The following is an 18997-nucleotide window of genomic DNA, read 5'->3' as shown; positions in this document are numbered from 1 at the left end:
AACAACAAAAAATGCAGATTTTATAAAAAAAAAATGTCAAGGACACTTTTAGTTAGCATTTTTAATTACCTATCAACTATATAAATTCAAGAAGATATAATATGAAATAGCTGAAATTTTACAATTTTTAGTTGTAAAATGGGGCAAAACTGACTAGCTTAGCCTTTTTCTACCCACCTTTTTTGAACATCCTGAATAAGGAAGTACAGTATGTTTAATCCATAGTCACCCAGTATTAAAACAATAAATGGTAATATAAATGGTTCTTTTAGCTGTACCGGCAGATGGACTAGAAGGTTTAATACACCATTAAATAACAAGAGCGTTGTCTCAAATAAACACCTCAATAAACATCCCAAATAAACACGTTATCCGATACGGTTTTAATTTGAATTATTAGAAGATTTAGGTATTGTAACATTATATTGAACATAAACAAAATGCACTCATGGTCGGTTCTTGTGTGTTGTTCTCTCAAATGTGTGACTGAACCATATGGTGCAACTTTTTAAATTGCATCAAAAAGTCTAACGCTGACGTATTTTCACGAGAAAATGTCAACACTAAGTCTAATTGGTCTAAAGGCACCGCAGCCAATAAAACTTACAACATAAATAGTTTCTCTTGCCAAGTCATCAGAGTTAGTTTCCCGAAGTAAATCCCGGTACACGTAGCGAACTTCTTATTCAACTTTGAAAGAAAAGCACTTCAGAAGGAAACTGGTTTGAAGTTTAATCTCAGCCTGGAGTCTTTATGTTGACTGTTTATACTCATCAAAGCGTCTTGGCAATCGGAACTCGAGCACATGTTTAATTTCTCTGCCGCTTCGAAGATCAACATATTTCATCGCAAGATTCTTACAAGCTTGTCTTTCAACGTTTCGTCTTAATGAAAAAGTGAGTTTGAAGGAATACGTGCTTGATTTTACTCGAGTTGTAAGTGGTTCAATGTTTTATTGATATAAAAAAGATTCAAGATTCAAAAAACCTTTATTCACACACAGTACAAATTTTTATGCATGAATAGTGTCGCAGGTCTGTTACTTACTACCTAAATTAGCAATAAGAAACAGTTAAAATATTACAAAATACTATAGACTACATTATTGAAAATTGAAATTACTATAATCCTCTATTCTGTAAGGTGCAAGAAAGTAATTGTGTTAAGTAAGTGAGTAAAGAGTTTGTGGTTAGTAGTCTATAATTTTGTGCACATAGTTGTTTTTAGGTTTTCGTTAACAAACCAAAGTCAAAGTCATTTATTTTTGTGTCAATGTCCAAGATTTTTAATTTAACAGAACACTTTACGATGTAACAAGTAATAGTTAACTAAATTAGTTTAACCAAAGAAACACTATTGTAATCTTAATTCATTAGGCCCAACTAAAATTATACCCCACACAACACTAGGAATTTGGAGTGTCTGTGAGATGGCAGACAAGATCTATCGAGTGTCTAGTGTCGAGTGTAGAGTCTTCCTGTCGATTACACACAGAGTTGATATACGTCCCAAGTTGTGGGGCCTTTGTTAAAAGTCTCAGCGAGACACTGCACTAGGAATGTGGAGTGTGAGATGGCAGACAAGATCTATCCAGTGTCTAGTGTCGAGTGTGGAGTCTTCCTGTCGATTACACACAGAGTTGATATACGTCCCAAGTTGTGGGGCCTTTGTTAAAAGTCTCAGCGAGACACTACACTAGGAATGTGGAATGTGAGATGGCAGACAAGATCCATCCAGTGTCTAGTGTCGAGTGTGGAGTCTTCCTGTCGATTACACACAGAGTTGATATACGTCCCAAGTTGTGGGGCCTTTGTTAAAAGTCTCAACGAGACACTACACTAGGAATGTGGAATGTGAGATGGCAGACAAGATCTATCCAGTGTCTAGTGTCGAGTGTGGAGTCTTCCTGTCGATTACACACAGAGTTGATATACGTCCCAAGTTGTGGGGCCTTTGTTAAAAGTCTCAACGAGACACTACACTAGGAATGTGGAGTGTGAGATGGCAGACAAGATCTATCCAGTGTCTAGTGTCGAGTGTGGAGTCTTCCTGTCGATTACACACAGAGTTGATATACGTCCCAAGTTGTGGGGCCTTTGTCAAAAGTCTCAACGAGACACTACACTAGGAATGTGGAGTGTGAGATGGCAGACAAGATCTATCCAGTGTCTAGTGTCGAGTGTGGAGTCTTCCTGTCGATTACACACAGAGTTGATATACGTCCCAAGTTGTGGGGCCTTTGTTAAAAGTCTCAACGAGACACTACACTAGGAATGTGGAGTGTGAGATGGCAGACAAGATCTATCCAGTGTCTAGTGTCGAGTGTGGAGTCTTCCTGTCGATTACACACAGAGTTGATATACGTCCCAAGTTGTGGGGCCTTTGTTAAAAGTCTCAACGAGACACTACACTAGGAATGTGGAGTGTGAGATGGCAGACAAGATCTATCCAGTGTCTAGTGTCGAGTGTGGAGTCTTCCTGTCGATTACACACAGAGTTGATATACGTCCCAAGTTGTGGGGCCTTTGTTAAAAGTCTCAACGAGACACTACACTAGGAATGTGGAGTGTGAGATGGCAGACAAGATCTATCCAGTGTCTAGTGTCGACTGTAGAGTCTTCCTGTCGATTACACACAGAGTTGATATACGTCCCAACTTGTGGGGCCTTTGTCAAAAGTCTCAGCGAGACAAAGCATTTTGGAACCTCTTATCCCCAAGATTAACTCTGAAAAGCTACTTTCCAGCTCTTACCCGCTCTTATTGGACTCGGCGTTAATGTTTCATAATGTCGAGCACTGTAAAGTTTCAAATTTACTCTTTTGTTAGGAAAGATGTAAATGAAAAGTCGAAGTACTATCTTGTGAAAAATAAAGGTGATGATTTATTGGTGGAATACTCGTATTATTCTTATAGGTGGGAACATATTGTGTTTGTACTACGAAAAATGCATGTAATGTTTGCCGAACGACTTGCAATTATGATCTACCACTGCTTTTTACAGGTTTATATTTATTAACGCCAAATAAATTCAATTTTTATCAATAACACAATCATTTTAAATACTCCGTCTTGACAGATTTTTGTATTAACATTAACTTGACTTGTGTATACTGTAATTGATTTTTATTTTGTAAAATGTTTGAATTCCGAATAAATGTTACTTTTGTAGTGACCCAGATATTTAAGATCAAACATATAACTTTAGTTCTCTAATTTAGAATGGCATTAATTTATAATTTACATACTGTACTTTAAAGTTGGCTACCATTAAAATTCACTATAAAGAATTGTTTTGACATTTATTTATGCTGACACTGACAAATATATTTGCACTGAGTAACTCAAGAAAGACTGATTGAAGTCTGTCAATGTAATATATGACGTAAGCTTTCTACGTTTTATTTACATACACAAAAAGCTTTCAACCAAACCCTACGCCTCTCAAACTCTTTCGCCGTTGTTTTGATTCAGCTACTATAATGTCGAGAGTGCTTTTCGACTGTTTATGCAGAACATGTCGATATTGTTCCTTCAAACAGCGATAAATTAGACGGCTACTTTGTATTTCAAAAAGAAAACATTCTGGAATCAATTTTATAAAGACTATTTTTACCATAATAGTGTAAACAATTTGAAAAACTTTGCTATACGAAAGAGTTGAACGATTTAAAAACAGGGTAATATATTTTTTTATTATTATTTTACCTTAAAAAAAACTGCGCTATTATGAAAGCAGGAAAAATCATGGAGTATAGAATTAAATTAACGTTAAATATTATGAATAGCTACCAATACTTACCAATTAGTTGATCCGTTTCTTGTCAGATAATATTAGTAATTGCACTTAATTTGTTATTATCTTTGTTGTTTCTAAGATATAACTGAACAATTCCTTAATATTTGGTGGATTTATTTTAAGTTATTGAATTCTTTAATTTAATCAAACAAACAAATTATTCAAATAAGATACATAAAAATACTTTACATCTTCAAACACAATTACCAAAAGATCTTTGTAACAAACTTAGTATATAAAAAGTACACAACACACATGTAAAACTTTTTAGTCCGTTGAAATTTGCGCTTTGCTGGCCCCGAGTAACTTATTCAATGTCGAAACTCAAAATATTCCCTGTCCCATGCAAATGTCCCATTGATAAAACAATCCCAATAGATTACAGTGTTTGAGAAGCTTTGAAAAAAGGAGAAAGAATCAAATTGATAGAAGCTATTACAGTATTTAGTATGATCACTGCATTGCTAAAACTTGAGAAAAATGTCAATTTTAAAATTGTATCCTTGCCTAGCAATTTAATATAACTTTTTCCCACTAATTGAATATATTTTGTTTGTACTTTAAGAGTGTTGTAATTCTTTAATATTTGGTTTATATTTTTTAATTGTATTGTAAGCTTTCAGTCTTCAATTGGCATTTCATGCACCACCTCAATAGTGCCACAGGACACAGTTTAGTAATCGTTACTCTAATTAGCTTATTCCTAAATCTGTTTGATACCCTGTAATACGATCATGCTATTTCACACCATCCACTAACAGTCTAATTACATTATCTAGTTTGACTAGTTACAATTACAGGATAGATTTATTCCATCCAAGGTGGAACCCTTTATCGCTGGCGCAGCTCAAATTAATGATGTGTTGAAAATCCAATCATTTCACCCGATGATAACCTATTGTAACAGATGTCACTGCTAATGCTTTTGTTCGTAAATCGCTGATGGAAATATTCCAGTGAGGACTTGATTGGTTCTATTTAGCCACTAACATAATTTACAGGTTTGTGTGGTAATTTTAAATATGTATGTTAATTTCCCTGATGTAAGATGAAGTACAAAACTTTTAAACAATAGGAGAGTGATTGGAGAGTAATTATTTTTTTTTATATACTAAGGATATGAATTGACTATTGTCTTTAGTTATGTCATTAAATACTATATTTGATACCTGGAATTTTATCGAACAATATTGGTTTCATTACCTGATTCTGGCAATCCAATTGTTGTGTCCACAACTAGTTTTAACCTTCTGAGGTCATCATGAAATGAGTCTAAACTTAACTACCGCATTATTAACACTGCTGGCTTGATTTTATTTTATCGGCCACATGTGCGTGCTATGCATTTGTGTTTGTCTATGTGTGTTTGTCAAAAACTGTTAATCCTGACGACCTTCATGTGAAATGACCATCCTTATACTTGCCTGATGATGACCTCTTAGGTTGGATTGCCAGAATCAGGTAATTACTTATTCTTCGCAATCCGGAGGCTATTAATACTACAAGGAATTTGATCTGTTGTTAATTTAAACCTGAAAATAAACCAATTTACTTTCCCGTCAATCTAGGTTGTAAGTTACAAAAATATTTTTATACTATTAACACACTTTAGAATAATTTTTAAACAATCAAACTAAAGATGTGCTTCTAAACACCTTTATAAAAATTATAATGGTATTATAACTTTTTATAACTGTTAAAATACCGTTAATATTTATAATACCTTTATAAAATACCTTGATTCAACATATTTACTTTGAAAGATAAATCAAATGTTATATGAATTGTATTCTCAGATTGGGCCTGATGTGTACGGTTAATTGGTCAAAATTGACTACCTTTGTAACATATTCTATAAAACTGTACAAAGACAAGTTCCATTTGATTATCCTCATATTTTAGATATTGAGACCATAAAACAAATGCCAATACAGGTCATTTAACAAATTTGTATACAACACGATCATTTCACAAATGCTAAAGCAACGATATCGTTCTACAAAAAATGTTGATACAACAAAAACCAACTGCATTTACATATTTATAACTTAGATACATTTTTGTGCCAAAGTAAAAAAATTAAATTATAACTAAGGAGAACAATGAATATGAGCTGATGTTTACATAAAACAATTAGAATTACTAACAAATGAATGAAAAAAATAATCTGTTCAAGTTTATTTTTTGAAATTGGTTTTAAACTCGTCAAAGAGAAATCTTTTTGTCCGAAATAAGCGAGTGAAAGAAAGATTTAACAGGGAAAACATCAAAGATCCACCCGGTCCCAGCACGAACCTTTGATACAACTGGTATGGTCTGATGAGCATCACTTTACCATGTTTACAATATTCATCCGGCTGTTAGAGATGCGATTTTGATTTACAAAAGGAATAATTTAAATAGTTGAAAAATTGTATTTCCATTACAGTATTATATCTTGCTTTGAAAAGCATGATATACAAACAGTTAATATTTATAAAATACTGTTAAAAAGTTAAAATAAGTTATAAAAAGTTAAAACTTATTTAAAATAACTTATTAAATATTAATATTAAATTTTAACTACAAAAAATTCAGTTGTTTAAATACTGGTATAAGTATAAGGTAATCAATAAGTTTACACAGCTCTTTCGTATGGTGTTAAGTAACTGATCAGTCCTGTGAAGTAGACGATTTATTTCATCTCAGGATGTTTTTGTGATTGCTATGTAAGAGAAAACCTTTCACGTACAAATGCTCTTTCACAGGAGAAAAAGTGTTACTCCTACACATGTTTGCTCTTATATTTCCTGGACGCGAGAGAAACCCACTAGTGAAAATGTTCTTAGGAGAAAATGTGTTACCTTTGTACAGTGTGGCAAGGTTATTTGTTGTTTGGTTTCAAGATCTGTCTAACCCTTTTTAGCTCAAAATCTTTGAAGAGCTCTTTTACACATTGTGTTAGCATATTTGTCGTAAATGGTAAAACCAAGTAACTATTTTTACAGACCAGAGAAGACACTGAGCACAAATAATGTCCTTTCAGTTCTAAATGTGATACAATTTCATTATATGAAACTTGGATATGTATTTAAGTTGAATATAAATGAAGGGTGAGTTAAGAATTGGAAGGGCGATCTGCATAGCTTTGTTGCTATGATTAGCGGTTTCTTTACCTAAGAATATTTTATTAGTTGACCAATGATAGCTAGATCCTATTTCGAACCATCAAAAAGCAAATTATTTTTTACAGTATTATCCAACTCGTGATAATCTTATTCTTAGGCGAGCACTATAGCTACTCATCTGTCCAACTGTATTTCATTTATAGAGATAAGCAGATAGACATATGTTGGCAAATCTATCATACGTTGAAATTTATTTTTCAATGTGTTTCAACAATTCAAAATTAGAACTTGTGAAGTAAACTTTACAGTTGGCGTGTCTCTTGGAATTCAAACTTAATTCACACAATCACCCCAATAAATCTACAATCCTGTGTTTGTTTTGGGCTCAAAAACAAAGGATGTGGAACACCACAAATCACCCGGTCGCAAACTTATGACTTTCTAACTCCAGCCTTAAAAGCAATGTGAAGGACGGAATTAATGGTGTTGCCAACACTGAATCATTCACTTTGGTAACTGCTTTGAGAATTCACTTTGAGTTGGTGTTTGTCGACAGTAACTTAAGTTTTCTTTTATTTCTATCTGATCAAAGAGTTAGCAGAGTGTTGTTTTCAGTTGTCTCAAATCAAATCTGATCATTTTAAGGTCTATTCCCATACATCAGTTTCGGCACGTCACAGTTCAGTCACATTTGTCACCTCACAATCCAATAATGTATTCTCTAATGGATTTTTTTTGTGATATCTACCTACTCTCATTCGACATAGTTCCGACGCAGGTCCATCAGTCGCTCTGCCGGCATTCGGTCAGTTTCAGATTTCTTCCCACTGATATTTTAGGATTGTTTGGACACCTAACAGACGTGTAGTGTATGTGTTTGGCATAAAAAACAGTTTTTTTGTTATTTAAATAAGTGTATTTATATTTAACTACTGTTCGTTACAGTCATTAAGATTGACTATTAGATATTGATAAAATATTGTGTTTTCATAAAAAATAATCTCTTGACTGTAACGTTACTGGCAATAAAGGGACGGAAGACTGACTGACATGTGACTGAGGAACTGCAGATGCAATTGAGACTGAAGTGTGTGAATCGTTGACAATAAATTGTATTAGCTGAGTCGTGCAGAAAATGAAATGAGTATTTCTTGTTCATAAGCTGGATAACAACAGAGTTAGGTATTTACAACAATTACTACTACTAAAGCTTATGAGGAGCGAGCTGGGGGGAGCGAGCTGGCGTAGTGGTTAGAGCGCGGGACTTCAGTCCTTGAGGTCCTGGGTTCGATCCCCGCCAAGTCACCAATGAATTTTATCCATGTGATAATGCCGCAACTCCTAGGTCTAGCCTGAAGTAATGTGAAAAACAATCCCAGGCTCGTGCCTAGCGTCCTAGGACAAAAAAAGCTTACACCCGTCTTGCTACTACTATTTACACGCCAGTGTTTACAACAGTCCAGTTAGTGTGGTCCAAAAACTTTGGATGCTATAACTTTTTATGTGTCACATTTAAGCACTCTAGTCAATTGTTTTTGGGTGTCATTCCATTTTCTGGCTAGACAAATTTTTTTATCAAATCTTGTTTGGTATTTTTATCACATAACCTATTGTTTATCAAAATTAAAAAGTAAATTAAGAGTGTAGATTTCGACAGTAGCACTGTAAGTGGATCCTTCAACTGTTTTTTCTTATAGAAAATTGGCAAGAAATGGTCCACATAAATGGAGTTTTTACTACTGTATCGGAAAGTAAATGACCATACCCAAACAAATCCAATCTTTGCTGTATAAACTTAACGACAACAACAGTGTTTTCATTAACAATGTTATGAAAAGTTTACATTTATGGGCTTGATTGAAAGCCGCTAGAATCATAAACATGTACGTTTGTTTAGAAAACACTGGATGCCAATAAAATATTTTATTTTCATACAGTGAAAGCTTTCAGACCAATAATTTCATTCGGTGCTGTCGATATTGCTTCGGTCAACTCAGTTATTGGGGGCTTGTTTTTGTTTCATATCCAACTGAAGCTTTTCTCGCAAGGATTTATGTCAGGCAGTGTTTTGTTTTTCCCTCAGGTATGACTAGCTAAAATAACTGGCAAGGGGATAAAATTGACTTATTACTGGGTTGTTTAATGACTTAACATAACATCACTCATACATTTTGCCCTTTTTGTGACATGTTATAAATCCTTAATTCCTTTGTTACCGCTTTTCAAGTATACCTTACAATTGCCAGTTTGGCAAATACATGGTGTTTTTGTATTATGCCAACACCTATGCAGAAAAAATCCTGATGGTTATTCTGTTTAGTTTTCTTCAAGCAAAATATTTCACCTGTATCAGACTTTCTTACAAATGTTATTTAGTGGTTAGGGTGGAATTTGTGTTGTTCAGTGTAAATTGTGTCTGTAATTGATGAACTGAAACTTTTTAAAACATTATTAGATACTTTTGCCACAACTACTGATTGGGTTTTACACAATCACTTGCCTTTCTTTCGATGGAAAAAGTTGTTTTGGTAAATAAAGTTGATTTAGTAAATCTCATTAAAAAGAGTAATGTAACCAAAATAAATTAGATAAAATCGTAAACATTTGAGTTGGCCAAAATGACTCATTCATTTCATCCGAGGTGGCAGGGACAAACAATATGTTGTCCGATGTTGCTTTTGTTTTCCGATTTAACTTGTATTGTAAAAACTTGTAACAACTGTTTGACATTTGACTATTGAACTATTTGTAGATTGCAGTTTCTTTTGTGGTTTCAATAGATAGGTTGCAGTTTTTAAAGACTTATTATTTTGTACAGTTATTAAATGTTGTTTTTTTTAGATTAGTTGTACAACTTCAGAAGCTTTAAAGAATACTTTTGAATCTTTAACCTCTTTATTGTACAGGATAAAGACATTAGTTTAATTTTATAAAATAACCCCTATGTAATTATAAATATTAGAATCACACAATATAAAAATGCTAAACAATGTAAAAATTGTAAAGAGCAATAAATAAATATATAAATAAAAGTTTTTCTTCAGTTACCTGACAAAGCTGGTCTTCTTCACTGATTAACACACAAAGTAGTTGATTCCTGCCTTTTTATTTACTTTCCCGCACTCATTTTACTTTCCAAGACTCCGGTAATTCAACAAAACAACACAAAATAGTGTGCATGTATTAGACACGTGATACGTGTACCCTTAAAAAACTTGGCAATACTTGATCAGCTGTGTAACTAAATCTATCAGCTTGGTGCAGTGTTTATTTGTCCTTAACACTTTGGACTTAACCTATAATGTTGAGTGTTACAATAATTCACATAGACATTACAAACCAAAAATGACATTAAGATGTTGATTCGTTATGTTTGTGAAGTTTCATCCAGATTTGTATTTGTCAATTTGTGAAACAATTTAATTTAGGCTTTGATTTGTTTGTGAAACGATTTCATTTGGGATTTATTAATTTCTAAAACTGCATGGTAAAAGTTCAAATGAACTTGTGCCTGTATTTACAATCACCAATTTATATGGTTCATAGTAACTGTAGGAAAATAGATGTAACATTCGAGAAACTTTCCATTCCTCTCAAGTGCAGCAAAGTGTCACGTTGCGCACTAGTTACACAAATAACTATAGAATCTGTTTGACCGCATCACCTTTATTTTACATTAGAAGAGAGTTGTATTTTTTTATACATTAAGTAAATTATTCTTGGCTACATTGATATAATAAGAACCAATCATGAAACATATTACATATCTTGAATAATGTAGTCTAGTGAACTCACCTACTTCTAAGAAAAGAACAGTAGTAAAAAGAAATTGTACAGAATGCGTTGATGTGTTATTTGTAAACTTTCCACATTCACAGAACTTTTCCTTTTGCACAGTTACCATGAAGGGCTTTTGGCTGGGTTATGTTCCCTCTCTAAATGGCTGTAGTTCGCTGTTCAAAACTAAAGTGCTCAAAAGCAGTTGTCCATTTTTGTCATCAACATTTTTTTTCAATTTTAGTTTTGGCTCCTAAACTAAAATGAAATACTATGGTTGAAGTTGAAACGTTAAACCAGATATTATTTACGTATAAAGGCAAAATATATTTTAGAAGAATACTGTGTACTTATCGAAAACTGTCTCAGTGTACAGATATTTTTATTTTAGTCTTTTCTGAAAAATATCAACACTTGTTTAGAAATGTAGAGTTAGAAGTGGGAGTGAAATTAAAAATGTAACTTTTAACAGTACCAAAGTTGAAGCTCTATGAGACGTGACGTATGTAAATAGAGCACATTATTGTTTGTAGAAGACTATAGAATAAATGTTCATGACATATATTGTTCTATGTATAACATTATAAGTGTTAGTGTTTTAAGAAGCTAAATTGCTTAATTTTTCATTATTATTTACTTTCTTACGTGTACAAAATCATTCAGCCCACAGTTGAACGTTGTTTACTACAAGATAGGAAATCGGTTCGAGTTGTTCTATTATTAAGTGCCATTGGAGTGAGCTTTTCCAGGATAAGAGCTGAATTACAGCAGCTAAATTAGTTATTTCTCTAATAAACTAAAAATTTATTTAAGAACACCTAACATAATTAATTACCTAGTGGCATTTAGCATAGTGAGGAGTTATGCTTTCAGAATGAGGTCACTCTTCAGCAGATGATAATCTTGTTTGGAAAGTTTAGCATAGATATTCACTTGATCATAAGGAGAATGCAAAAATTCAATGTTGTGGTTTTTTTCATTTTTTTAGATTTACTTGGCTTCTATTAACTATTCTATTAATTCTTCTAACTGTTAACGGGGAACATATGTCTTGTCCTATCCATAACTTTTTCTCTGCACCTGAACTGGTTAGTAGTGTCATTTTGGTTCCAACTTTACTCTCTGATCCAACATTTTGGTTTATGATACTTTGTAAATATTACAAATGTTTTTAATTTGTTTAATCTTACCATAACTTACCTTGATTTACTTGGTGTTGCTCTTGTATGATAACTATAAACAAAGTCCTGATTTTATGGTCTCTTGTCTCAGTTTTTCTGTTTGTTTTTAGTATAGATGTTCCACCAAAATTATCTATAAGCTTGATCAGAATTAAGCCTTTACCTTGTGAATCAAGAAAATCAAATGTTTAAGCACTATAGGAGTGTTATGAAGGTTCAGAAAGCTTCGACAGCACCAAGACACCCTTCTACCATACAACTTAGTCGATAATACCATGCTTGTCTACTTTAAGTGGGTTCCTTACTTGACTTCATTGTATTGACTCAGGTCTAACTGTGTGTTCCTAATGTTTCTGTCTGGTGTTACAGGTGATAGCGTTCATATGTGGACTGATAGTGATAATACTGCTGATCATGGCGTTGGCGTCTACAGATTGGCTGATGGCAGCAGGCTACAGACAGGGACTGTTCAACCACTGCATTGGCGAGCACGCTCCCACACCGCTGCCCTTCCACATCCAGGACAAACGCGGCGAATGCCACAAGAGTCGTGACATGAGTGAGTTGATCACTACAAATTGTTTAGGTTACCTGTGAATCTGATTGATTCATTGAAGTTTAATTTGAACTAGACTTATCTTTCAAAGAGTCTTGTGTCCAATTAGTGCCGGTTTAACTAGTATTAAAAGTTACGTTTTGTTTTTCCAAGTTGTTTTCTTGTTTTTAAAAATATCTGTAGCTTAATGAGAAGAGATTTGCTGTACATTCAGTACTTCAAAACAGTTTTTCACATAGTACATCCATAATCACATTAGTAACATATGTAACTGAAATTTATGTGTAAACTCTGACAAGAGGCCATCAATAATGAAATTGTAATCTTTCATGACCAAGTATCATCATGGCAATACAATTTTTGTAATTATTATCATAAAAAGTTTGTAGTATAATCATCATCACCACCATTATCATTCTTCAGTTTTACTAACAGTTAAATTAGTTGCTTGGCTATTTTTACTTTTTTCATGACATCAAATGTTTAAATCTGTATTTATTGATTTGTCCAGCATTCAACTACAAAACACAAATTAACTTACTGTGAAACAATATTTTTGTGGTCATCATAAAAACCTATCCAACTTTTTCCCTCCTTAAGCTGCTTGTTTTGGAATTGTTACCCATCCAATTCTTGGTTTCAAGTAGACAAAAATATAAGTTTCTTTGATCTAAATATTTTAAGTGATTTAGCTTACAGAAGAACACCACCTCTGGTTTTTATATTAGAGACAAGTAAAAAAGGGTTTTTAGTAGATGAAAAACAATGTCAGTGTTTTGTAATCAGGAATGCACAAAATTATTACTTTCAATCCTATAAAATCTAAATCCAATTTTACCTAATGTATCAATATACAATGTGAAGTTTGAGTTTCAAACACTGAAGAACACTCAGGTCACAGCAAACTCTCAGTTTTCATCGAAGGTCATAAACAAGATGACATTTTTATGAACCCAATAACCCAACCATGAACTGTAAAGAAACTTGGGCAACCGAGACAACTTTGTGCTTCGGTTCTCAATATTTAACGAGGGTAAAAGCCAAGTTCTAAAACAATTCTTTAATGGCCCAAAGTCTTATTTCTTCGGAAATATTACCAACACTAATCGTTTTGAGGGTCCATTTCACTTTTTATTTTCCTACTCTGGTTCAGTGTACAGGAAACATAACACTACTTTAGTGTTGTCATGGGCAATGTGAGGATAGATTTTTGCTCTTCTAAAGACATTTATGTCACTTGTCTCTAAAATATGGCCCATTTGCGAAACACTTTTCTTCTATAACTACCCTTTAGTAGATGAAAAGTTAATCAGTTTCCCATTATTGTGTTGCTCATACTTTGTGACATTGTTTTTTTAGTGTAATGTAAGAATAAGATACAAAAGGTCAATATATTTTTTTTTTATTTCCCAAGTGCTTTCGAAAACTATATTTTCATCTACAAGCTGTGTTGAAACCAATATAAAAAGTAAATATTTACTCAATAGTAAAATAATTTTGAATAAAATTTAAACAGATTATATTTAAAGGATATTTAAAAAATATATTAAAAATAATATTAGAAAAAATATCTTTTTTTTATTTAGATCAATCAATCAATGTTGTTTTCGATGTAATTAGTTTTAGTAATTCAGAATTAATAATTGGGCCGTCTTCATTATTTAGTAAATAATTATGGTTTGTTTTTCTATAAAATAAGATTCCCACAAATTAAGATGTTAAGGTATCATAATTTATTTTAAAAGTTTTAAGTTTTCCCAAACAAAACAAAAAAACCAAACTAGATTTAAAGAGCACCAAGCCCATGCGAAACACAGAAGTCCTGAAAAACCAGCCCTTGCTAGCCACAGTATACATAAATATATTTTACAGTATATACTGAGACTAATAAGAAATGAGTAATTGGATTTTAAGCAGTATTTTTCAATTTAAAATTTAATTTTGTTGTGAATACTTGGTGGTAGTTAAAATCAAAGGTAAACTGATGTTAAATCAGTTTGTTTTCTGGGTACACAAAGAAAAGAGAAACTTCACTTAAGCTGTCATCCAGGTTGGAATGGACTTGAGGCAAAAAGAACATTTTAATCAGACAATGTTGAATTGCACGGCTTCTGTCAGTTACAGATTCTCATTGTAATTTTGATTTCCATTTTAATAAGTTTTATTCCAAGCACGTTTTTAAGTTCTGTGTGACTTTTCTTGAGATTATCAGGAACAAAATCAGATTTAGGTATTGAATTATGACTGTGATTTAAAGGGGAAATTGTGTAATATAAAATAGGTACCTCTAGACTTAACAAGATTGATGGAAAAATGAGTTTTATAGTAAAGGCAGTCTTCTAAAATCAAACATACTTATCCATAGAACAAACAATCCTCCTTAAACATGTTATTACATTGGATTTTTTTTTTTCCTCTATAATTTTAATGATCATTAATTCTCTTTAAACTCCTCGTGTCCCATAAGTAAATTGTCAAACTTCAAAAAATTGTTCTTTAAGTCAAAATTAAGAGTAATTCATGAATATTTTTGTCGAAAAACATCTTACTACTAATATGTCTTTTATTTTTTAAATTTTCCTAAAGAAATGTATCTAAAAAACTTTTAAAGATATTGTTACGTCAATTTGCATACTACTTAAAGTAATAAAATAAGTAATAAATAATAAACTTTTCAGAAGTTTTATTTTTTCCAACAAAAATTACAATAAATGGCTGATTTTAATTTTTTTAATCTAGAAAACCTGTATTTAACAACTTTGGTTTGCTATCAAACAAAGCCAAGATCAGAAATGTTGTATAGCAAAACGCATCAAATTCACTATTTTCAGTTGCATAGGTCAGGCACATCATGAATCCTGACAGGCTGTCCTTATTGAATGCAACAATCAACTTACACATAACACGAGAAATTGAATATAAACCAATCAGTTATTATAAAAAATAAACAAAAATATTTAAATAATTAATAAAATGCCGGTACTCCAGCCCCATCTTCAAATTCTCTTAAGGGTCCTCCACTTCTTTCTTGTTCTCCTGAGACACATACTTTATTTATTCAACTTACACAGATGCATTGTTGTTGTAAAACTATGTTTTGCTGTTTTGGCGACACTTTCAATTATTTTTAAAACAACAACTCCATAAATTATGTTGTTAGCAGTTTTTTCAGACATGTAAACAACAAAATATTTTCTAATGTATGCTGTCATTTTACACTAGATATTCTTGGCTGTGTGTTAATAATTGCAATCAATTTATGATTTTGTTTTTAAAATAATCTAAAATATTGTTTGTCATAGCTGAAGCATAACATTAAGTTATTCAAATAGACTTTTCTTACAACATACCGTAACAATACCAATAGCCTTAAAACAATCACAAAGTAAAAACCTCAAGTACATAATGTTGTTAATTAATATCTCTTTGAAGTACTAGGTCAAAACTTATACTGAACTAAATTGTCAATATTTAGTCTTCTAAACAACTTTTGCTCGCTATATAATTACCGTATATAAAATTCCACCACTATCGTTCTATAACGTATAAGCATAAAAAAAATGGGAATGAATAGGTTTTAATTAAAGTAGCTGTTAGCATATGAATAGGCACACATGGTTTAAGATCTCTATGTAAAGAACACCCACACCCTGGACAACTTAGATATTGCTATATTGGAACATTGGTTCCAAGTAAGCCTGGAATCCAAAGATAATTCATTTTTTCTTAATCAATACGCTATTAGAAAATTATAATGTTACTAGGTTAATTACCGCAGAAATAAATTTTTCAGTAAATTTTAGTCAGAACTGGGATGTGTAAGTAGTGACATCCACATACATGTACTTTGCTGGGGTTTGTAGTATTCAAACAGTTCTTATACTTAGCATGGAATTAAAAATGTAATGCTTTTGCGGGATTTTAAAATAATTACTTATAATGGAAACATTATATTTTCCAAAGAGATGTTGAATAGGTGCATGGGGCATGACACCACTAGAGGTATTAAGATCCAGAGATAACAATTATCTTTTGAGCTTTGTAAGCTTTGCCCTGGGTCTTTCATCCAGTAAAACATTCTAATTAATTACTTATGCATATTAAACATTGCTTGCTTTTACAAGCCTTTCTTTAATGTAATTACCGTACATTAAAGTATATTATAAAAAATGTAAAATTGGTACTATTTTTATTTTGTATCTTTTATGGTAAATAAAAATACAAAAACTTATAACTTACAAATTTACAACACAGTCAACCAGCAAATTTGTCTAGGGAATAAACGGGCTTGGATAACATACAAGTTTTTAAAATTTATTTTTGTCTGTTATTTGTAAAATATTATCAGGTAGAAAGAAGGTTATAAAACTGAATCCTAGCATATGAAGGTTTTTTTTCAAAGAGCTTTAAGTTGTGATTTGAAAAACTGATTTTATGTCTGTGCCCATAGGCATGAACCATTGAGAGGTTGCTCCATATAAAATTATGCCAAAGGAGATGTGGGAGTGAATAAAAGCAAAGTAAATTATTTTTAATGTTTCCAAAGGACATAATTTAGACATTTGTCTCAGAGCAAAAACACCGATGAAATTTTACGGCCAAGATGTTCAATATGAAGGTCCCAATTAAAATTTTTGTCCAATACAAGTCCTAGGAATTTAAAATTTTGCAGTTGTTCTAGGCATTTCCCATCCATCAAAATTCTGTGTTGAGCTTGTTTATTACTCTGATATGTTGAGAAATATATACACTTTGTCTTATTTATATTAACTAAAAGGTTTGGTTGTTAAAAAATGTATTTACAAATGGAAATTGGTTATTTGCTATTGACTCTACTTTTTTAAGGTATTACCATATACAAGTAAACTAATGTCACCAGCATATAGACAGACTTCAGCATCATCTAATACATCTAGTAAACCCTTTGTATAACATGAACAACAGCGGTCCCAGGATTGATCCTTGTGGCACTCCATATTTTAAAATTTCCAATGATGAAGTAAAATTTACCTTATTGTTATTTGTGACATTAGTTATTTCTACATATTGTCTTATGTTATTTAAATATGATTTAAACCAATATACCCCCCCCCCCCTCCCCTTGATACCCAGAAAAAACAAGATATTTACCAGCTTGGAGTGTGGCACACTATCAAAAGCCTTGCTGAGGTCAATAAAGACCCCAGTAACATTTTTCTCTAATCCACAGAATCTATTACTGATTCAATGTACTGAACACTAGCCACAGACTTGCCGGATTGAAACCCATATTGTTCTATGTCTTTCAAGTTGTAGGTTTCCAAAAATTCTGTTAATTTTATACACATAGCTTTTCATAGATCTTAGAAAAAGATGGTAGTAAAGATATAGGTCTAGAGTTTGAAGGTATAGCGGGGTCTCCCTTTTTTAAAACTGGTTTAATCTTAGATTTTTTTTTTAATTTGTCAGGAAAAATACCTGTAATAAAGAAGAGTTTATAAGATGACATAACGGATATTTTAGATAGTCAATTGCTGTTTTAATAATAGGCATAGTTGTCATCATAGCCACAAAAAAAATATTTTTAAAAGACAAAACTATTGATTTGATTTCTTTTAATGATAGTGGTTGAGGAAGAAAACTTTTATGGTAAATTGATTACGATGAACGCTTTTTATAGCGAATTTTAAGTAAATATTCTCTTAAATATTACTTAGAAATCAATTACCACCCATAATTTGTTTGGAATTTCAACTGTACATCAAGAATGCATGAAAATAAAAATACAAGACAAACTGGACAGTTTTTTATACTTTGCAGCCGTCTAGCGGTGAAAATTTCACTTGGGTGTTGCGTTTTGAAATTGATTTTGGGAATACAGAAAACACATTTTTTTTTAATAGAAGAGGAACAACATCTTTCTCTTATGTAAAGATGTCTCTTCACACAGATTTGCACTACTTTGCCATATCCATCATTGTATTCTCCACTTCTCAAAGAAGTTTAGCAATGTACACATTACAAACATCAATGTTCACTGGTGAAGATCGACAATTTAAGTTCGTCATCCCAATCTAAAGTTGGTAAACAGAATTTGAAAAGGTTTGTCTTAACCGCCACAGTTTGAGGTGAAGCGTGTGTAAACGCTGCAAGTTGAGGCGTTTAATGAAGCTTCCCCACTAATTAACCCCTTCCCCCCCACCTAAGCCTCGTCCCTCATTACCGTCTTAATACGTAATTCAAAATCGTTTTCATAATCTGTCTGGTGGTTTGGGTCGTTGTTTTAATCATAAATGCTTTCTGGCGAATATGTGATGATTACGTTCTGTTTTAACAATGTTTCAGATTTAGATAGTTACAAAATTTGAATATGCTCTTTTATTGGTATGTTTTAAGATTTATTTATCAAATGCATTGCTTTTTGAAACTGTTTGTTCTTAATTACACAAAAGGAAATCTATTTTTAGAAATTCTGCTTTGTATCTTATGAATGTTTAAAAAAAAATATGTTAACTGGAAACACGTATAGTGAAGATAAGACTTCATGATGATAGTAATTATAAAAAAGGTTTTACAACTAGGAATAACAAGCGTATTTAA

General features: G+C 32.2%; 1 protein-coding gene across 5 annotated transcripts in view; it reads left to right on the top strand.

Annotated features, from left to right (window-relative positions):
* The window catches only part of LOC129002105 (transmembrane protein 47), a 140163-nt gene that overhangs the window by 105151 nt on the left and 16015 nt on the right, over positions 1–18997 (top strand). For all 5 annotated transcript variants that reach the window (XM_054429664.1, XM_054429663.1, XM_054429666.1 and 2 more), the window contains one exon: positions 12232–12421. In XM_054429664.1, coding sequence (XP_054285639.1) covers positions 12232–12421 — 190 coding nt within the window. The remainder of the gene's footprint in view (positions 1–12231; positions 12422–18997) is intronic.

Source organism: Macrosteles quadrilineatus, unplaced genomic scaffold (assembly GCF_028750875.1).
Source record: "Macrosteles quadrilineatus isolate MER2022 unplaced genomic scaffold, UCM_ALF_1.0 Scaffold_9__3_contigs__length_116548681, whole genome shotgun sequence".
Taxonomy (NCBI): domain Eukaryota; kingdom Metazoa; phylum Arthropoda; class Insecta; order Hemiptera; family Cicadellidae; genus Macrosteles; species Macrosteles quadrilineatus.
The sequence above is the reverse complement of the archived record's forward strand: the minus strand, read 5'-3'. Positions and strand labels throughout refer to the sequence as shown.